The following is a 20,429-nucleotide window of genomic DNA, read 5'->3' as shown; positions in this document are numbered from 1 at the left end:
TTGGCTAGCATCCTTGCATCCCTGCCATTCCTTAGGCTTGACAGCTGCATATTTTCCCAGAAGCAGTTGTGATTGGTGTGTATAATGAATAAACTAACCTGTTCTTTTCAAATATACATCCCTGTTTTGCCCCTTAGTACTTGATTTGACTAATTGTTTTAAGCTGAAATATAGACTTCAATTAAAAAATTGGAAGCCACGTGTGGTGGCTCTTGCCTGTAACCCCAGCACTTTAGGAGGCTGAGGTGGGAGGATCCATTGAGACCAGCCTGGGCAACATAGCGAGACCTCATCACTACAGAAAATTTAAAAAAATATATTATCCAGGTGTGATGGTGTGTCTCTGTAGTCCCAGCTACTCAGAAGGCTGAGGTGAGAGTATAGCTTCAGCCCAGAAGGTTGAGGCTGCAGCAAGCTATGGTCATGTCACTGCACTCCAGCCTGAGCAATGGTACAGATGTTAGGATCTTCCCAAGAATGTGGCCAGCCTACATCCTGACCTTGGTCATGTGGCACGTTATTGATCATGGCCATTTAATGTGTAACAGGTTGCATTCAAGAGTCTAGCTTGTGTTGGTTTGGGGTTCTTTTAGATTTGTTTTCTGATGATGATTCTATTTTTTAGTACATTTTAAATGAAAATGTTTTTTCATTAAGACTGATTCCAAAGGTACTTAAGTTCCTTTCCAGCCAACCATTCTTAGCTGGGTCCTGTGAAAGCATTATGCCCTATAGAAAAAGAAAATTGAGTGACTGTTTTCTCAGTTCTCCCAAGCATGGTACTATTCTAGATGCATCGAAGAGAAGTCAATTCATTACATACAGTGATGCTTTAAGGGCAGTTGTTCTGAGTTTGATTCAGAGACCCCATAGTCTCCAATACTGTTTCAGTGGGTCCCCTAGGTCAAAACCATTTTTATAAAAATGCCACAACATTATTTTCACTTTTCATTCATAGATTTCTAGAGACTATGCTATGTGTGATGCTGCAGTTACTCTGATGACCAAGGGGATGTGTGGTTGTATACACTTGTCTCTTAAATTTTTGTCTTAATTTCTGATTTTTAATTTGATTTCTAAGCAGATATTGAAAGATATTACTCACATAATCAAAACTTCTTTGAAGGTTCTCCTAACTTTTAAGAGAAGGAGTCCTGAGACCAAACAGTTTGGGAACTGCTGTCTTAAGGCTGTAAGACTTAATTCTCTGAAAGAAACCCTCCTGGGAATGGCTGCACACAAGGGCAGTGTAGTAAACCAGTCAGTTGCTCAAAAGACATTTTAAAAATTGAATTAAATTGAGCTCCTAGAATATAACTTTTGAGACCTTATTTGAGATTTTCTCCCAAAGCAGTGTTTGGAGCATTGACAGCCTTGTAACTTGGGCCAAGTTTCTGGGAAATAGATAGTTGGCAATTCTCAATATCAAGTCAATGATTTCAGAAGTCATTTTCAAGGAACAGCTCCTTTAACTGGTAGATTAATTATGTAGCTTATTGGCATTATCTAGATCAGTGCCGTCCAATAGGAAGAGGGCCACATGTATTATTTATAATTTTTAAATCATATTAAAAAGGTAAAAAGAGGTGAAATTAGTTTTAATATCTTTTGTTTAGCCTAATATATCTAAAATATTATAATTTCTACATGTAATCAATATAAAAATGTACCAGGGAGATAGTTTAATTCTTTTTTATATTACTGTCTTTGAAATCTGGTATATATTTTACATGTATAGCACATCAGTCTGGATAATTACATGTGGCTGGTGCCTACTGTATTACCCTGTACAGATCTAGACCATAAAATAGTTGCGGAGCTGAGCTGAGAATGTTCTAGAGTAGATAAGCTTTGTCATAAAAATAGAGAATAAAAATTTTGCTACAGAAGTTAGTATAAAAACATAACCCCATTGAAAAAAGCTTACAATGACAAAATGTTTGAGGTCTGCCTAAATTTTAAAGACATTTCTAAGAGAAATAGAGCTCTTTCCTTAAATTAAAAAAAATAAGCTTTTCTTCAGACTATAATGTTTTCTCTTTGCTTCTAAAAAGCATACAGTCTGCTCACTATATTCTTTGAGGTTACTGTCTGTTCATCTGCATACCAGTGTAAGGCGATGCTGTTTCTCATTTGGGAAGAATTTGAGCCCTTGTGATCTTTGCATTTCCCTTCTAAGTAGTCCTTTCTTGAACTGTCCATTTGTCCTGGCATATCCCTGAATCCCTACTATCTACTATAGGGCATTTATTTCTGATGGGGAAGGGTGGTTTGTTTTGATCTTAATGCTGAACTGTCCCTTAGTTCATTGTATTTTACTCTGTTGCCTTATCTTGCTTGCGAATATGGTGTCAGAATATGCAAGTGAATTATTGCCTGTTGTGAAGAAACCACTATTTTTTTTCAGCTTCATTCACTATGAACATTATTGTGCTTACAAAAATGAGTTGACTTAAAAAGAACTGTGTTTTTTAGAGGTGAGAACTAAAAGGGGGAAATAGTAATTTTTCCTTTTATAGAATGGATAATAAAGAACTATGACTTTAAATTTGGCATGATCTAAATTTAATTTTTTTCCTACCACATGCCAATTGAAAAAGAAGAATTTGTTGAATGGGAATGTCTTGAGTAGGGAAATTCAGGACTCTCACAATCTGTATCTCTTTAGTAGCATAGTTGACACAGTGTCATGTTTAATTAATATTAGAATGTCAATTTACAAAATCGTGCTCTTTGGAAGATAAAAGAATTCTGTGTAGAACAGGCAAACTGAGGAAATACATAGTCTCTTGGTAACATGTTGGAAGTTTTCTTCTTTATTTGTTATAATTTTCATATGTAAGTACAATTAAGAGATTTATAGATTTTCAACCCCAATATAAAAACATTCTTTGAGAGTTTATCTTTTCTTTCCCTACTGATTTTTCTTTGTTGTGGACACTAGTGTGTACTTTACACCAAAACCTTTATTATATAGCCTTCAGTAATCTGTAGCTATAAAACTCATACTCATTTATCTGTTTAGATACTCTCAAAATAATCATACCTGTGTGCCAGCCACCTGCTATCTGACTTGGCAGTTTCTCTGTTCCAACTTTATTTTTCTGGTTTTTAGAAAACTCCCACTTTCCAGTTTGCAGCTAAGGTAGGAGCTGAGTTCCTTTCTCTGTTAAGTGGTCTTATCAGGCAGTTATGCCGTTGCCAAGCAGCAGTAAGTTCCCTCCTCTCAGGTGTTAGCTAGTAGGTAGGGTTGGCAAGGGGAGCCTGGCCTGCTGTGAAGAAGTAGACCACTGTCTCTCTGGCACAGCCCTCAGGGTCAGGTCTTGCTGTGGATTCCATCCTATGGCTTACTGTGACTTTCCTGAATGGAATGCGTTTTTGTTTTTTTTTCCAGCTCTGTTCTTTCCATGTTCTTCCCACATCAGCTGGCAGCAGCCGGTTGGTTCTGAATGCTGCCCGCAAATTGTTAGCTGTTTTGCTTCTTGGTCCCTCAATTTGCCCCTTGAATAAGGAATTGATGTGTTTCAGATCCAGGATTATGTTGCTTAGTGAAGCAAATCTAATCCTTGCCAAGGAATGCCTAAAGTTGAAGGCTTAATTCCAGAAGAAAATAAAATAACAACAGCAGTACCTGTAATTAACATATATTGCCTGTTTACTGTGCCAGGCATTACATTAATCAGATTGCATGTATTAGCTTTGTTAATCCCCGACATCCCTTTAAAGTAGGTTCCATTGTTGCCCACATTTTACAGATCGGGAGCCGTTGAAAAATTAAATAACCTGTTCTAGGTTATATATTAAGGGATAGTTCCAAGATTTTCAGTCTAAGTAGCTTGACTTCAGAGTCCTTGCTTTCAACACTATATTCAACTGCTAAGTAAAGCTTCACTTTTGTTTTTTTTTTGTTTTGTTTTGTTTTTGTTTTGGAGAAAGGGTCTCATTCTGCTGCACAGACTGCAGTGCAGTGGCATGATCATGGCTCACTTCACCCTTGCTAGGCTCAAGCGATCGCCTAGGCTCACGCAATCCTTCTACCTCAGCCTCCTGAATAACTGGGACTACAGGCACACACTACCGCACCTGGCTAATTTTTTTATTTTTTGTAGAGATGAAGTCTCACTTTGTTGCCCAGACTGGTCTTGAACTCCTGGCCTCAATCTATCCTCCTGCTTCGAACTCCCAAAGTGCTGAAATTACAGGCATGAGCCACCATGCCTGGCCCAAAGCTTCATTTTTCATTGTCTTCTGGAATCTGAACTCTCACTGAAAAGTAGACAGGAGTTTGATGTTCTAATCTATTAAAACTTCTTTGTACGTGCCTTCTAAGAACAGATTATATTCAATGCAATTTTTCCTGAAAAGGTGAAATACATTTCTTTTTAAAATTAATGTATGTATGTATTATTTATTTATTATTGTACATATTTATGGGGTACATTTGATATTTTGCTACATGGATACAACATGTAATGATCAAATCAGGGTAATTAGGATGTCCATTACCCCAAACATTTATCATTTGTTTGTGTTGGTAACATTTCCGATCTCCTTTAGCCATTTGGAAATATGTAATAAACTGTGGTTAATTATAGCCGACAAAAGGCATTATTGCGAGGACAGATATTTCTTGACTTATGATGGGTTATGTCCCAATAAACCTAGTGTAAGTTGAAAAGATGGTAAGTCAGAAATACATTTAATTTACTCTATTGTTATTTACCCACATGATTGTGTGGCTGACTGGGAGCCACACAGTCTCTGTTTACCATTATGAAGGTCCTATTGCTTCAGAATGCAAATGAAATTTAGAGTGAGTGCCTTGTGAATCAGGGAGGCCCCTCTACAGGACTCCCTGTGATCTAGTACTCTCTTGGAGGTGAAAGAATGCAAAAATTTTGTAAGTTAACCTTGAAGGCCACTCGCCTTTCCCCAGTTACATTGTACATGCCATCAATTAGTAGGGGGTGGGCAGAGGTGGAAGATTTCAGGCACAGACCTTAGACAGTTGATGACCTTAGACAGTTGTTATTAAGATTAAGATAAATAAGTCCTGGCAGTTCTTCCCACCTTTTGCACATCATGGCATGCACAGAAAGTTGAGATTGGAGGTGATCCATTATTGCTTGTAACCCATTTCCAACGCACCTGTTTGGAAGTTCTTTTTTTTTCTTTTGAGACAAGGTCTCATTCTGTTGCTGGCATGATCATAGCTCCCTGCAACTTCAGCTCCCGGGATCAAACTGTCCTTCCACCTCAGCCTCCTGAGTAGCTAGGACTACAGACACATGCTACCATGCTCGGCTAATTTTTAAAAAAATTTTTAGTAGGGATGGGGTTTCACCGTGTTGCCCATGCTGGTCTTGAACTCCTGGACTCAAATCAGTCTGCCCGTCTTGGCCTCCCAAAGTGCTGGGATTACAGCTGTTTGGCACCTCTGCTATGGGGATATGTCTGCAAGTTTCTAAGCTTGTTATATTTATCAAAGCATTCTGTACACTACAAGGTGCCCTTCACATGTAAGATTTTATTAATAATGACTACTAAGACCCAGCTATTTGTTCTAGGAAGAGACGTTGTGTACCATGATTTTTTGTTTTGTTTTGTTTTGTTTTGGGAGCTGTCCTGAGAGAAGCAGGAGCAGATGCTAGACCAGTTGTGGCGTTAAGGTCTTGTATGTGATCTGGTGCAGTAATGAGGAGAAGTAGAAATGCAGGTGGTCAAGGGTTATATAGTCTAAGACTTATAGGGGACCAAGCAGCTGGTGAGATCCTCATTAAATTCTCTACCTTCTTCTCTGCCTATCCCAGTTCTCTCTGTAGTGAAATCCTGCTTTCTTTGTGAAGTCTTTCCCAGACTTTTTCGACCTTTTCTCCTATAGGTGAAGGTCATTCACCATCCTCTGTTCTGTTATTATATCTAGTACATAGTTCCATTGATTGTACTACCAATGCTGCATTGTTTTCAGTTCCACACATCTTTTTTCCCTTTTAGACTGTGATCTCCTTGAAGTTTAGGCTGTGTCTGATTAATCCTTATAGCTCCAGTCACACCCAGCTGGTTTCATCACACTCCCTCATTAGGCATGGCTTGAATGCTGTTTAAGTACAGCTGAAATTTATCTCCCTGTGCCATTCTCCCATGGGTCCTCATTTTAACACGTGAAGCAACTTCAAATAAAGTTACTTTTATGCCAGTCATTTACACATCTGAATAATCTGCCACATATGGCTCCAAACAGTCTTTATTTCTCTGAGCTAAACATTTTTACTTTTGAAATTTTGTTTTCCTTTCTTTTTTTTCCTCAGTAAGTACTGTGTATGTTCCCTTTACCTCTCTGGTGCATAGAATCTTAGAATGTTAAGATGTGGAGAGGACTAGAGTTTGACTAGTCTGCGAGGCTCTTCATCTAACCAGTATTGCTTCCATACTGATTAGGTAATTGAAACTGAGATATGGACATATTTTGGAGCAACACAAATATTTTAAGTATTTCACAGAGGAAGTTTAGATTTAGTAGATTTTTAAAAGTCCTTCTTCTTTCATTCTGCATTAAAATGTTTTTGCTGATGAGTATCTTATTAAAAGGGGACACATTGGAAAGATATGTTTTATGATACAGTGCATGTACGCTAAAGAAAGATCTTTAGATTCTTATAACATTATTATTACCAATTTGATTCTAAAGCCAAGCTACCTAGGCTTCAATTCTGCATCTGCCACATACTAGGTATAAATTACTTACTCTTGGGTTAATTACTTAATCTCTGTGTGCCTCAGTTTCTGTATTTCTAAAACAAGGTTAATGATGATGTGGGTGTTAGGAGGTTTAAATGAGTTAGTACTTGCAGAGCACTAAGAATTATGCCTGGCCCATAGTAAACATTTCCTATATAGTAGCCACTGCTACTGCTGCTGCCACCGCCATCACTGCTACTATTATTATTATTATTGAGTTCTACAAGCACCTGTTGAGACATGAAAAGCCCCTGTGAAAGTTCTCATAGAACCTTAGTAAGACACCATGTACTTCTGATATAAGCTTCTTGTCTTTTTAAAAATTTCTTTTATTTTAAAGCTTCTTGCCTTAATGAGAGGCCCTACATACCACTCGGCACTGAAACATGATTTGACCCAGACCATAACCACATCTGTGGAGTAGTGAAGTATTTTGTCATAGGATTTTACCATATAAGCAATTTAAGAAATGGCAGACGACCCATTAGCTTTTGGAGTCTGTTCCTTTGAGCCAACTTGCTAGGAATCCATTTCCTATCTTTTTAAAAAGAGTAAATTAATTTTCCTCATTGACATTCTGTAAACAAAATACTGGCAGCTTATATTTTATGGAACGTAATGTTTTAAAGTGAACCTAATTTTTCTTAGTAAACTGCTTTTAATAATGCATCAGAGTAAATTTTTTCCCTCTGTTGTCAGGTTGCTATCAAGATCATAGATAAGACCCAGCTCGATGAAGAAAACTTGAAGAAGATTTTCCGGGAAGTTCAAATTATGAAGATGCTTTGCCACCCCCATATCATCAGGCTCTACCAGGTAGGATCATTAGTATATAGCAGATAGCTGCAAAGAACCCAGAATATTGTATGTATGGCTCCCTTTGAAGAAATGTAGGTGGGTGAACATCTGTGACTTTTTTATTTCTATGTTAATCCTGCTGTCTTTCCTACCTTTCTGTTTACCCACTCAGCACTTAGTATCCTCAAGTTTCCCCTGGCCATTTACTAGTAAGTTTTCCTTACCCAGGTAGGTCTTTTTAATTTGTTCTTTAAAATTTGATGCCATTCTTAGCAAGAACTGCACAAAAGATTAATTCAGAAGATGATGAGAATTTATTTTATTTGGTTCAGAGTTCTAAAACAGGATGGGAAACCCAAAAAGAAGAGAATTTAGAGAGGTGAAAATTTAGAGATGAATATAATGTGTTTTTTTAACAGCATTATTTGAATACTAGTTTCTGTGATCATGTTGTAAATTGTTATGGCAAAGGATTGCTTCCTGCATCAATCAAAACCTACCTCTTTTCTATTCTAATAGGATCCTAGACTTAGTTTTTCAAGGTAGTAATTATTTTGATAATCAAGAGACCAGATCAAGAGACTAGATCTGTCCAAGAGGAGAGATTTCTATTTTAGTTTTTTTTTTTTTTGTCTTCCCAAGAAACATGCATATTTTATGCCATCATCAAAATGATTCCCTAGCCTAACTACAAAAGCATTAAATCTAATGGCTGGAATTTCAAGCGGAATCGGAGGAGAAGACCTTGACTTAGCAGGCTGGTGGAAGAGATATTTTGGGAGAGGTGGGGCTTCGGGATGCTTCTCAAATTGCAAAGTGTTGGCAGCCGAGAACTTTGCCTCTGCATAGGCCCAACTCTACTTGCTGCTTTCTGCCAGAACAGCCATCTCTTCGTTCTGAAGGAAGTGGCCACCCACCCAGTTATTTTGCTGCTGTTAGTCTGTAGTAAATGGTTACTAGCCCAGACATAGGACCGTGTGTAAGAGTGGAGAAAGTACACCCAAGGCGCTATGGGCAAACTTTCATAGCCTGTTAATTTTATGGAAAAGAAAACATGTTGTGATGTTAATATGTGTGGTTAAAACGACAGCGTTAGAGCTCTTCCCTGGCACCAGCTGCTCACATAATGAAATTAGGTCAACAGGAGCAGACCTGTTGAAATTTATCAGCCTAAATTATGTTGAACAACGCCTACATTCTACCCCACAAGCAAACTTATGAAAGCTTCCTGGTGTTGCCTGAAGACCTGTGTCTGTGAGCTCACAGGTGTCTAACCTCGGCTTCCTTCCTATTCTGATAGACTGAATACATTTCTTGACCTTACCTTTTAAAATAAATCATCTTTAAATAATCGTGGGGCTTAGGCTGACGTTTTTCAAGAGGTTGACTTGTAGGTATTACCCTTGTAACCGAATTCTGCAATTATGCCTGTCTTCCCCAAGATTAGCCTATGAGAATTTCCATAGGTCCAGTGCTAACTTTGAGCAGTGCCTTCTTTCACGCTTTGATTTTGCTTTCTGGCAGCTGGGTCTTAAAAATTTTATTTATTTATTTATTTATGTATGTATGTATTTATTTATTTATTTATTTTTGAGACGAAATCTCACTCTGTTGCTCAGGCTGGAGTGCAGTGGCATGATCTCTACTTACTGCAGCCTCCGCCTCCTGGGTTCAAGTGATTCTCCTGCCTCAGCTTCCCAAGTAGCTGGGATCACAGGCATGCACCACCACTCCCAGCTAATTTTTGTATTTTTCGTAGAAACGGGGTTTCACTATGTTGGCCAGGCTGGTCTCGAACTCCTAACCTCAAGTGATCCACCCACCTTGGCCTCCCAAAGTGCTGGGATTACAGGCGTGAGCCACTGTGCCCGGCTGGAACTGAATTTTTAACTGTGTTTAATTCAGTGTAAAACTAAAAGTTAATAATTTTAAAAATAATTGTTGAAATGATAATATTTTGGATATATTGGGGTCAATAAAAATATTATTAGAATTATCTTCACCTTTTCCTTTTTAAATGTGGCTACTAGAAAAGTTAAAATTACATGTGCAGTTCATATTATTTTTCTATTGGACCGCACTATTCTAGAAAGATATACAATAAGCAGTGAACAGTGTTCTCCTGGGGGTTGAGATGGAGGAGATTGGGAAGAGGAAAGCCTTTGGTCTTTTGTTTCATAATGAGTGTATATAGCCGTTATTACTTTTAAAAATGTTTGATGGAAAATCTAAAAAGGAAGAAAGGACTGACAACATACTACAATGAATTTTAAAAAGGAGCAACAAAGGGACCAAGACAAAACACAAATCACTTGCGTTACTTTAAAAGGTTGAGTATTTTAAATCACAGCTCTCTTTTTTACAAATAAATGGGCAGTGGAAAGGAAAGTTGTCATTTGTATTAGAAAAAGAAAGCCATATGTGATTTCTGTGGAATTCTTATGTGATTCCCATTATTTTCTCCAAAGGCTTTTTTTTTTTTTTTTTTTAAATGGGGGCATTTTTGTGCTTCAAATGGTTGATGTTGAATCTGAACTTTAAGTTTTGGTTCTTGACAACTTCTTTGCCTCTCAGTTTTATGGAACTTAAGAGATTGCAGAGACCTCATGGAACATCAAAAAGACTATCTCTCTCAAGCAATGAATGTTTTCTACTTTTAAGAACTTGGAGGAATATCTGATTTTCCCTTTCTTCTTAATAACATTTATATTTGTTTCCCCAAAAATGTTTTAAATTTTCTTTAATCTGTAGTGGTTATTAATATTTCAAATGACAAAAGAGGAGTCATTAGTTTCTTTTCCTATATCAGCCTGTCATTTGTGTCACTGTCTGTCACTTTCCTGCCTTTGCACCAGGTTATGGAGACAGAACGGATGATTTATCTGGTGACAGAATATGCTAGTGGAGGGGAAATATTTGGTAAGTACACTTACTGCATTCTTTAAACAGCTGTTGAGCACACTCTTAATAGCTGGTCAGTACCTTTGTCACTTGATGCTGTTCTTCAGTCCTGTCATTTTCTATCAACCAAGTCATTTTAATTTGTTTCGATTAATCTGGTAAAATCCATTCAACACATTTGTTTCCTTAGCAAAGGTGTTTTGTTTATTTCAGTCAGGTGCTGACAGTTGAGATTAAGGATCTCCAAAAACAAGCATCCTTTCTGAACGTGGGACTTAGGGTCTTTCCAGTTTGCAGGTTCTAACTGAGGTTACCAAGTGCGACAGAACTCATACAAGTATGTGGGCCTCTGTTGTGTGAGAAAGAGCCACTTAAAGCAAACAGTCTCACCCGAGCACGTTCCTTAAACTTTGTTTAAATATAACGTGTAACTATATTATTTACCGTGTGTTCACCATTCCCCTCAATGATTCTTGTAATTTTGGGGGCTCTGCCTTCAATAGCTATTTTTTCCTCTCACGCTTAGCTTCAGCACAACGTCAGAAATAAGCAAGAAACTTTGTTACTGACAAGTCTGATTTTTAAGGTGGTAAAAACTGACTGAAAGATTTTTTTTTATAACAGTGATAAATGGAGCCAAGTAGAGTTAAAGGGTAAACTTCCAAAGCGAAATTGATGTGTCTTTTTTGTTTTCTTTTGGCAACTACAGAGAAAAGTTTCTTTATATACCTTAGTTGGCTAATTTCCTTATTTTTTAAAAAATTTACCAATATGAGCACTTACTAATTTAAAATTTGTTTTTTAATTTTTATTTTAAACATTTGCTCCTTCGTGCATGCTGAAAAAATGTATTTAAAAGCGTAGAATCACTTTTAAAATGGAATCTTCTTATTAATGACTAGTCAGTTGTGGCGGCATGGATGTGTGTGTGTGTGTGTGTGTGTGTGTGTGTGTGTGTTTTAAAGTTTCCCTAGCAATCTAGTATGTTTTTGTATCAAAGTATCTTTAGGATAAGTGCTAGTCCTTTTTAAAAGAGGTATCATTATTTCTTAATTTTATATTTAATTGGCTAGTTAATGTTAAAGCTAATGGTGATAGAATGAAATTTGTACTCAATATAGTATAGGAGGGGATACTTTATTTTAAAGAAATGAAAGCATTACAAGATTTGAAGGATAACATTGTTTGTCAAGAAGGTGTAGTAGGCTTTCAGTATGTATGATAATTATATGCCAGTCATGTGCCTTGGAGATGCTGACTCAATTAAGACACTGGTTTTCCTTTCTGTGGAGAAATCTGGCGGAAAACAGACAGGGAAATCAACGTAGTACTTCGAAGATGAGAATGGAAACTGTAAAGCTCTGTATGGTAGAGAAGAGTAGTGCAGACGGCAGTTCGGTTAACTTTTGGAGATCAGGGAAGGCTGTGCCTGGAGGGCATGGTTATATGGAAATTTATGAACCAGAAAATGAAAGCACAAGAGAGAATATTTGGAGAGAGAGAAATAGCAGTCATGTTATTGGGAGACTATACTGTGGTCTGACATTCCAGGCACGTTATGATAAACCTGCGTTAATTAAGATCACAAATGTACACAAAGGCAAATAGAAAACTTTCAGTATCTAGATAATGTTTTTTCTTTGGACAAGGTGTCGCTCTGTTGCCCAGGCTGGAATACAGTGGTGCAATCCTAGCTCACTGCTGCCTGGGCTCAGGCGATCCTCCTGCCTCAGCCATCTGAGTAACTGATACTGTAGGTGTGCACTACCACACCTGGCTAATTTTTAAATTTTTAGTAGAGACGGGAGGGGGGTGGGGGTCTCACTATATTGCTCAGGCTGGAAGATACCTATTTACAAGTTTTATTTTATAAAAAGTCAAACATCTTCCAAATCCTTGAGCTGCCTGTTAGGTATTTTAACTCATAGAAAGACATTTATTGGTGGAGAAACAATGGTAATTTGGGGAGAAAAAAGATCATGTGTGTCACTGGTGTCCGTGTGAAGAGATCACCAGACAGGCTTTGTGTGAGTAACAAGGCTGTTTATTTCACCTGGGTGCAGGCAGGCTGAGTCCGAAAAGAGAGTCAGCCAAGGGAGATAGGGGCAGGGCCGTTTTATAGGATTTGGGTAGGTAAAGGAAAATTACAGTCAAAGGGGGTTGTTCTCTGGTGGGCTGGGGTGGGGGGTCACAAGGTGCTCAGGGGGGGAGCTTTTGAGCCAGGATGAGCCAGGAAAAGGAATTTCACAAGGTAATGCCATCAGTTAAGGCAGGAACAGGCCATTTTCACTTCTTTTGTGGTGGAATGTCATCAGTTAAGGCAGGAACCGGCCATCTGGATGTGTACGTGCAGGTCACAGGGGATATGATGGTTTAGCTTTGGCTCGAAAGCCTGACAATGTCATCTTAATGTTTGTAATAAAAAAAGACCCAAACACAGGGCACATCAATCTACCTTACTCTTTAAGAAAGTAGATTTTATGTATGTATGTATGTATGTATGCATTCTTTTTTGAGCTGGGGTCTTGCTCTGTTGTCCAGGTGAAGTGCAGTAATGGGATCACAGCTCAGTGCACCCCCAGCTTCCTGGGCTCAAGATCCTCCTGCTTTAGCCTCCCGAGTAGCTGGTACTATAAGTATACACCACCATGCCAGGCTAAGTCTTAAATTTTTATAGCGATTAGGTCTCATTATGTTGCCCAGGCTGGTTTTGAACTCCTGGGCTCTAGCAATCCTCCTGCCTTGGCCTCCCAAAGTGTTGGGATTATAGGCATGAGCCACTGCACCCAGCAGGAAGCAGTATTAGAGAGATAAGTTTCTTGGTCATGGACTTCATGTGAATGTACCTTAAGGGATGAACAAACAGAATACCACTTCTGATAATATTATTTTAAAAACAAAATATTTTAGGTTGGTGCAAAAGTAATTGTGGCTTTTGTTATTGAAAGTAATGGCAAAACCCACAATTACTTTTGCACTAATCTATAATTATGTATTATAACATATTGTATAATATATAACAATAGAATTTGAAATGTTATTGATACTATTAAGTAATATTATTATAAAAGATCCAGATGAGGAAGAAAATAGTGTATTACGTAAAGAAATTATTGAGCCCGCACAGGGATAGAACTGTCTCATGAGCTCTGATTTTTAAAAGTGTCTATGTAAAAAAGATGAAAGGGGCTTATTCAAGAAAACCTGGGCTTTGGATGTATTTAGACCTAGGTTTGAATCAGATCTCTGTCACCTATTTGCACTTTTACTTAGAGCAAATTACTAGATGATTCTGGTACGCAGTTTCTAGGTCTGTAAAAGGTAAGATTTAGAATGTTTGTGTTATAGTTTCACACATATAGAGCTCTAGCGCGGGGCTTCTTTACGCCTTCATGTGAGAGAATGAATGGGAGATCAACTTCTGGTGTAAAGGTGTGAGGAGCTCTGCTGACTTGCCTTGCTTGCTGAAACGAGTGAAAACTATTAAAGAAAACAAAACCCAGTCATTTAAAGTCTCAGGAAATCATCCTAAGGGTAAAACAGAAAATGAAGGAACGTTATTCAAGAACATCTATGCAAATTCAGTAAGAAACAAAGTCTGGTCAGCAGTGTGGAAGTTCCTGTCCAGACTACTGCAGCCAAGAACACAGGGCTTCCTCCTGTCAAAAGACAAAATTACAAGTTTAGTTTGATGATCCTAGTTGGCTTTATTTGCGATTCTACAATTGGACAACATTTCATTTCATAGAATAAGTGTTTCAGTAAGCTGAGCAGAAGAGTTTGGCTTACAGACAGAAGGGCTTAAGAAGTCTGAACAGTGTATTGGTTACTTTTAAACAGAATAATAGAAAATTAACTAATTACTTAACATCAGGTTACTTCAGGCTACCTTTTTTTTAAGGATTAAAGCAGAGGGAACTTCATCATTGTGCCAATTAAAGATTTTAGACTGGGCTGTTTGGGAAATTGGCTGTTATCTCTTTCTCCTGATTTCTCAGGTCAGATAACAACCTAGTTTTCGGTTTGGAACTTTAGCATGAGTGACTCCATTTTGATGTTAAGTTTGGTCTGTTGGTGCCTAGTGCAGAAGTTTATTAGAAAACAGTGGTCTCCTGTAATTTTTATTTGTCGCTTCTCCTTAATTCTCTCCAGCATCTGAATAGCAGCTTTCTTCCCAGGAGGATCTGGACATCAGCATTTCTCATTCTGCCCCCAGCTGCCTATTGCTGAGTCCTGGAGAAGTGCAGTTAAGAGATGGGGGCCTCTTCTTCTACTCAGCCCCCACTTGTGGAACTTGATCAGGTATGCCGAGAATACTAGGACCCAGATCACTCTTGCTTTGGGTCTTAAGACAGTGGTTTCAAGTTGGTAGGAGAGGCAAGCTGAGAGGACCCCAGGCTGCTGTCCTCCCCCCTGCTCTCCATCCACTAAACTCTCAGTTCCTAGAGTATGAGTGTATCACTCAGAGAAGTTTGCTATTGTGCCCAACCCCAGCTCCAGAGCCCTAACTCTGAGATTTTACCTGCAGAGAAAAACAAACCGTAAAACAGCTCCTAATTTCTTCCCAAAGGAACTGACTTCATTTGAAACAGGGAGTGAAGAAGTTCAAACCTGATTGTACTCTCAAGAACAGTAGAGGGAAAAGAAAAAAGAAAAAGAAAGAACAGTGGAGGTTGTGGTAAAGGGCATTTGAGAAGAGATTCATGAAACAGGCCAAATGGTAGGTTTGCTAGTTTGCAGGAGAGAACCAATGAATTAATTTAGAAAGACCTTTTCTGGGGTTAGAATAAAAATAAATCACTGGCTGGGTGCACATCTGTAATTCTAGCTACTCAGGCAGGAGGATGGCTTGAGCCTAGGAGTTGGAGGCCAGCATAGGCAACACAGGGAGACCCTGTCTTAAATAAAAACAAAAATAAAACAAAAAAACACTGATGGCAAAAAATATTTCTTCAAAGGAACCAGAATTTGATTGTATTGTTTGTAGACCAATTTGTGCCCCAGGGCATTGTTCAAAACAAAAGGGCAATCATCCAGCAATTAGTGGAGTTTAACAGCTGGATATGGTCAGTAAACGAGAGGAAGAAAGTCCTAGCAAAAACACTGTGATCCCAAGGTAACTAACTGTAGGCATACCAAAGCTGCCTGTTCCAGAGGAAACACATTAGAGGCTGAACACTATAAATATAGAGAAATAAACTTCACTAGAAGAATCCAGCCTTTAGCTGGGCATGGTGGCATGCACCTGTAGTCATAGCTGCTTAGGTTATTGATAATGAGATCTTTGAAACTATGGGCATTTTACAGCTATACATTTCCCTCTAAGCATGCTTTGGCTGCATATCATGAGTTTTAGTATGCTGTATTTTCATTTTCATTCATTTGAAAGTATTTTCTGAATTCATTTTTGATATTTCATTTTATTTTATTTTATTTTTTATGTTATGTTATGTTATGTTACGTTATGTTATTTTTTTTTGAGACGGAGTCTCGCTGTGTGGCCAGGCTGGAGTGCAGTGGCACGATCTCGGCTCACTGCAAGCTCTACCTCCCGGGTTCGCGCCATTCTCCCGCCTCAGCCTCCGAGTAGCTGGGACTATAGGCGCACACCCCCACGCCCGGCTAATTTTTTGTATTTTTAGTAGAGACGGGGTTTCACCGTGTTAGCCAGGATGGTCTCTATCTCCTGACCTCGTGATCCGCCCACCGCGGCCTCCCAAAGTGCTGGGATTACAGGCTTGAGCCACCGCACCCGGCCCCGATATTTTATTTATTTCATTATTTATTTAGAAGTGTGTTGTTTAATTTTCAGGTATTTGTGAATTTCCCAAATGTTTCCTACTCTTGATTTCCAGTTTCATTCCATTATAGTTGGTTGTTTTTCTGTTCTCTATTTCATAATTTCTGCTATAATCTTTATTTCCTTCTTTCTGCTTGCTTCAGTTTTAGTTTGTTCTTCCTCTTCTAGTGTCTTGGAGCAAACAGAAAGAAGGAAATAAAGATTATAGCAGAAATTATGAAATAGAGAATAGAGAAACAATAGAGGATATCCGTGAAACCAAAAGATGGTTCTTTGAAAAAATCAACAACACTGATAGATCTTTATCTAGATTGACGAGAGAGAGAGAGAGACAGAGAGAGAGAGAGAGAAAGAGAGAGAAGAAAAAAAGAGAAGACTGAAATGACTAGAATCAGAAGTGAAAGAAAGGAACATTACTACAGTCCCTTACGAAATAAAAATGGGCCGGGTGTGGTGACTCACGCCTATAATCCCAACACTTTGGTAAGCTGAGGTGGGAGGATTGTTCGAGCGCAGGAGTTCAGTACCAGCCTGGACAACATAGTGAGACCTCATTTTTAGTAAACATAAAAAATTAGCCGGGTGTGGTAGCATGAGCCTGTGGTCCTAGCTACTTAGGAGGCTGAGGCAGGAGGATCACTTGAGCCCAGGAGATCGAGGCTGCAGTGAGCCATGATTGTGCCAGTACATACCAGCCTGGGCAACAGAGCAAGACCCTGTCTTAAAAAAATAAATAAAAATGATTATAAAGGAATATTATGAACAACTGTACATCAACAGATCAGCTGGGCTTGGTGGCTCATGCCTGTAATCCTAGCACTTTGGGAGGCCGAGGTGGGTGGATTGCTCGTCCTCAGGAGTTCAAGACCAGCCTGGGCAACATAGTGAAACACCGTCCCTTACAAAAAAATAGAAAAATTAGGCACTCATGGTGGTGCACACCTGTAGTCCCAGCTACTCGAGAGGCTGAAGTGGGAGGATCACCTGAGCTTGGGAGGTGGAGGTTGCAGTGAGCTGTGATTGCACCACTGCACTCCAGCCTGGGCAACAGAGTGAGACCCTGCCTCAAAAAAAAGATAACTTAGATGAAATGGACAAATTCCTAGAAAGATACCAACTGTTGAAACAACTGACTTAAGAAGAAATAGACAGTCTGAATAGACTGATATCAAAGTAAAGAGATTGAAGTAGTTATCTAAAAAACTACTCACAAAGAAAAGCCCGGGCCCAGGTGGAATCACTGCAGAATTCTACCAAACATTTTAAGAACAATTAATAGCAATTCTTTACAACGTCTTCTAGAAAACAGAAGAGGGAACAGTTTCCATCCATTTTATGTGACCAGTATTACTCTGATACCAATACCAGAAGACAGTGCAAAAAAATTATAGACAATATGGTGTAGATGCAAAAATCCTCCACAAAATAGTTACCACCTGAACCCAGCAACATATAAAAAGAATTATACATTGTGGCCCTGTGGGATATCCCAGGAACAATAAAGATTCCTGGGATTGGCCAGGCGCAGTGGCTCACACCTGTAATCCCAGCACTTTGGGAAGCTGAGGCGGTTGGATCACCTGAGATCAGGAGTTCGAGACCAGCCTGACCAACATGGTGAAACCCCGTCTCTACTGATAAAGTACAAAAAATTAGCTGGACATAGTGGTGGACGCCTGTAATCCCAGCTACTTGGGAGACCGAGGCAGGGGAATTGCTTGAACCTGGGAGATGGAGGTTGCAGTGAGCCAAGATCACACCACTGCACTCCATCCTGGGCAACAAGAACAGAACTCCGTCTGAAAAACAAAACCAAAAAAACAAGGTTCCTGGGATAGATACTAATAGAATACAAAAGAAACATGACATCTCAATAAGCTGCCAAAAAATTGACAAAATCCAACATTCTGGCTGGGTGCAGTGGCTCACACCTGTAATCCCGGTACATTGGGAGGCCGAGGCGGGTGGATCACCTGAGGGCAGGAGTTTGAGACCAGCCTGGCCAACATGGTGAAACCCCGTCTCTATTGAAAATACAAAAATTAGCCAGGTGTGGTGGTGCACACCTGTAATCCTAGCTACTCTGGAAGCTGAGGCATGAGAATCGCCTGAACCTGGGAGGCAGAGGTTGCAGTGAGCCACTGCACTCCAGTCCGGTGACAGAGTGAGACTTTGTCTCAAAAAAAAAAAAAAAAAAAAATCCAACATTCTTTCATACACACACACACACACACACACACACACACGTGCACTATCCGCCCCCCCGCCTCCCGGGCATAAGTAAATTGCATCCAACACTCTTTCATGATAAAAACAGCCATCAACCTAGAAATAGAAGATAATTTCATCAACCGCATGAAGGATCTCTATGAAAAACGCATAGCTAGCATAATACTTAATGGTGAAAGACTGAATGTTTTCCCACTCAGATCAGAAACAAAAGGTTAAATCTCTTGCCACTTCTATCCAAACATTGTACTGGAGGTTCTAGCCACAACTGTTAGGCAAGGAAAAGATTTTAAAGGTGTCTAGATTAGCAAGGAAGAAGTAAAACCATCTCTATTCAGAGATGACATGATATTATATATAGAAAATCCTGAAGAATCTACTGAAAAACTATTAGTACTGATAAGTGAGTTCTGCAGATTTGCAGGGTAGAAGATTAGTATACAGATATCAGTTGTATTTCTATACCCTTGCAATGTATAATACTATCCAGAAAAGAAGGAAACAATTCAATTTACAATAGCGTCAATAAGAATAAAATTCTTAGGAATAAATTTAACAAAAGAAGTACAGAACTTATACTCTGGAAAGTATTAATAAGTGTAAAAACAACATTGAAAGAAACTTAAGATCTAAATGATTGGAAAAACATTCCATGTACATGGATTATAAGAGTTAACATTGTCAAGACGGCAATATTGATTTCTACATTCAGCGCAATCTCCATCAGAATTTAAGCTGACTTTTTTGTAGAGATTGATAACCTGATTCTAAAGTTTATATGGCATTGCAAGGGACACAACATAGCCAAAACACCCTTGAAAAAGATTGGGGTGATTCAGCCATAAGAAACTGGAAGAGACAAAGAACAGATTCTCCTCTAGGGCTTCTTTTTTCAAGACGGAGTTTCTCTCTTGTCGCCCAGGCTGGAGTGCAATGGTGCGATCTCAGTTCACTGCAACTTCCGCCTCCCGGGTTCACACCATTCTCCTGCCTCAGCCTCCCGGGTAGCTGGGACTACAGGTGCCCGCCACCTCGCCCCGCTAGTTTTTTGTGTTTTTGGTAGAGACAGGGTTTCACCATGTTAGCCAGGATGGTCTCGATCTCCTGACCTCATGATCTGCCCGTTTCGGCCTCCCAAAGTGCTGGGATTACAGGCTTGAGCCACCGTGCCCGGCCACTATAGCCTTTCTTAATAGTATTTATGTCAGTTATGGTTTTACATTTAATTTTGTAATTATTTAATGGTATCTCTGTCCCACTAGACCTCAAACTTCACAAATTTAGGGACCATGTCTGTTTTGCCCGCTGTTGTATCCCCATGTCTATTTTTGTTCTCTAGTTCTTACTGTTGGACTGAAGTACTTGCTGCTGGAAAAGATCAGTAATTGTTTATTGAATGAATGAATGAAAGAGTGAGTGAGTGAGTGAATGAATGAGGAACTGAGTTTTACCCCGAATTATTACCATACATTCTGGAGGAAGGATTGGGCTGGGGCATAGCAAGACCTGTTAGGAAACTGTGCAGCAAACCATTTGAGAATTAAACAGATTAATCAGCAGAGGATGAGTGGCTACCTGGCTTGGCCACTTAGCTATGTAGACATGGGGTTGACTTCAAGGAAGCCAGGCTAAAAAATAAAAAAAAAGAATTTAAACAACAGTTTAGCAGAGAAATCAACAGTGGCACACCATAGGAAGCTAGATTCTAAAATTATTTGCTGGAAGGTTACTGAAAAACAGAAAAAAAAAACCTCATTAATGACAACAGTAATCTGCAGGGGATAAATCATAGTTCAGAATCGATTTAATATGTGATGTATTATATCAGTTTTCTAAAAAAATTACGGTATGTTAAAGAAAAATACCCGGCTGGGCGTGGTGGCTCACACCTGTAATCCCAGCAATTTGGGAGGCCGAGGTGGGAGGATCACCGGGTCAGTAGATGGAGACCATCCTGGCTAAC

General features: G+C 39.1%; 1 protein-coding gene across 1 annotated transcript in view; it reads left to right on the top strand.

The window, feature by feature from the left end:
* LOC105501205 (serine/threonine-protein kinase SIK3-like) overlaps positions 1 to 20,429 on the top strand; it is a 64,302-nt gene that overhangs the window by 24,470 nt on the left and 19,403 nt on the right. The window contains exons 2-3 of the mRNA XM_011927033.1: positions 7,438 to 7,554; positions 10,392 to 10,455. Of these exons, the coding sequence (XP_011782423.1) occupies positions 7,438 to 7,554; positions 10,392 to 10,455 (181 nt within the window). The remainder of the gene's footprint in view (positions 1 to 7,437; positions 7,555 to 10,391; positions 10,456 to 20,429) is intronic.

This window comes from Colobus angolensis, unplaced genomic scaffold, assembly GCF_000951035.1.
Source record: "Colobus angolensis palliatus isolate OR3802 unplaced genomic scaffold, Cang.pa_1.0 Scaffold7, whole genome shotgun sequence".
NCBI lineage: Eukaryota > Metazoa > Chordata > Mammalia > Primates > Cercopithecidae > Colobus > Colobus angolensis.
This window is presented reverse-complemented; position numbering and strand designations above follow the sequence as displayed.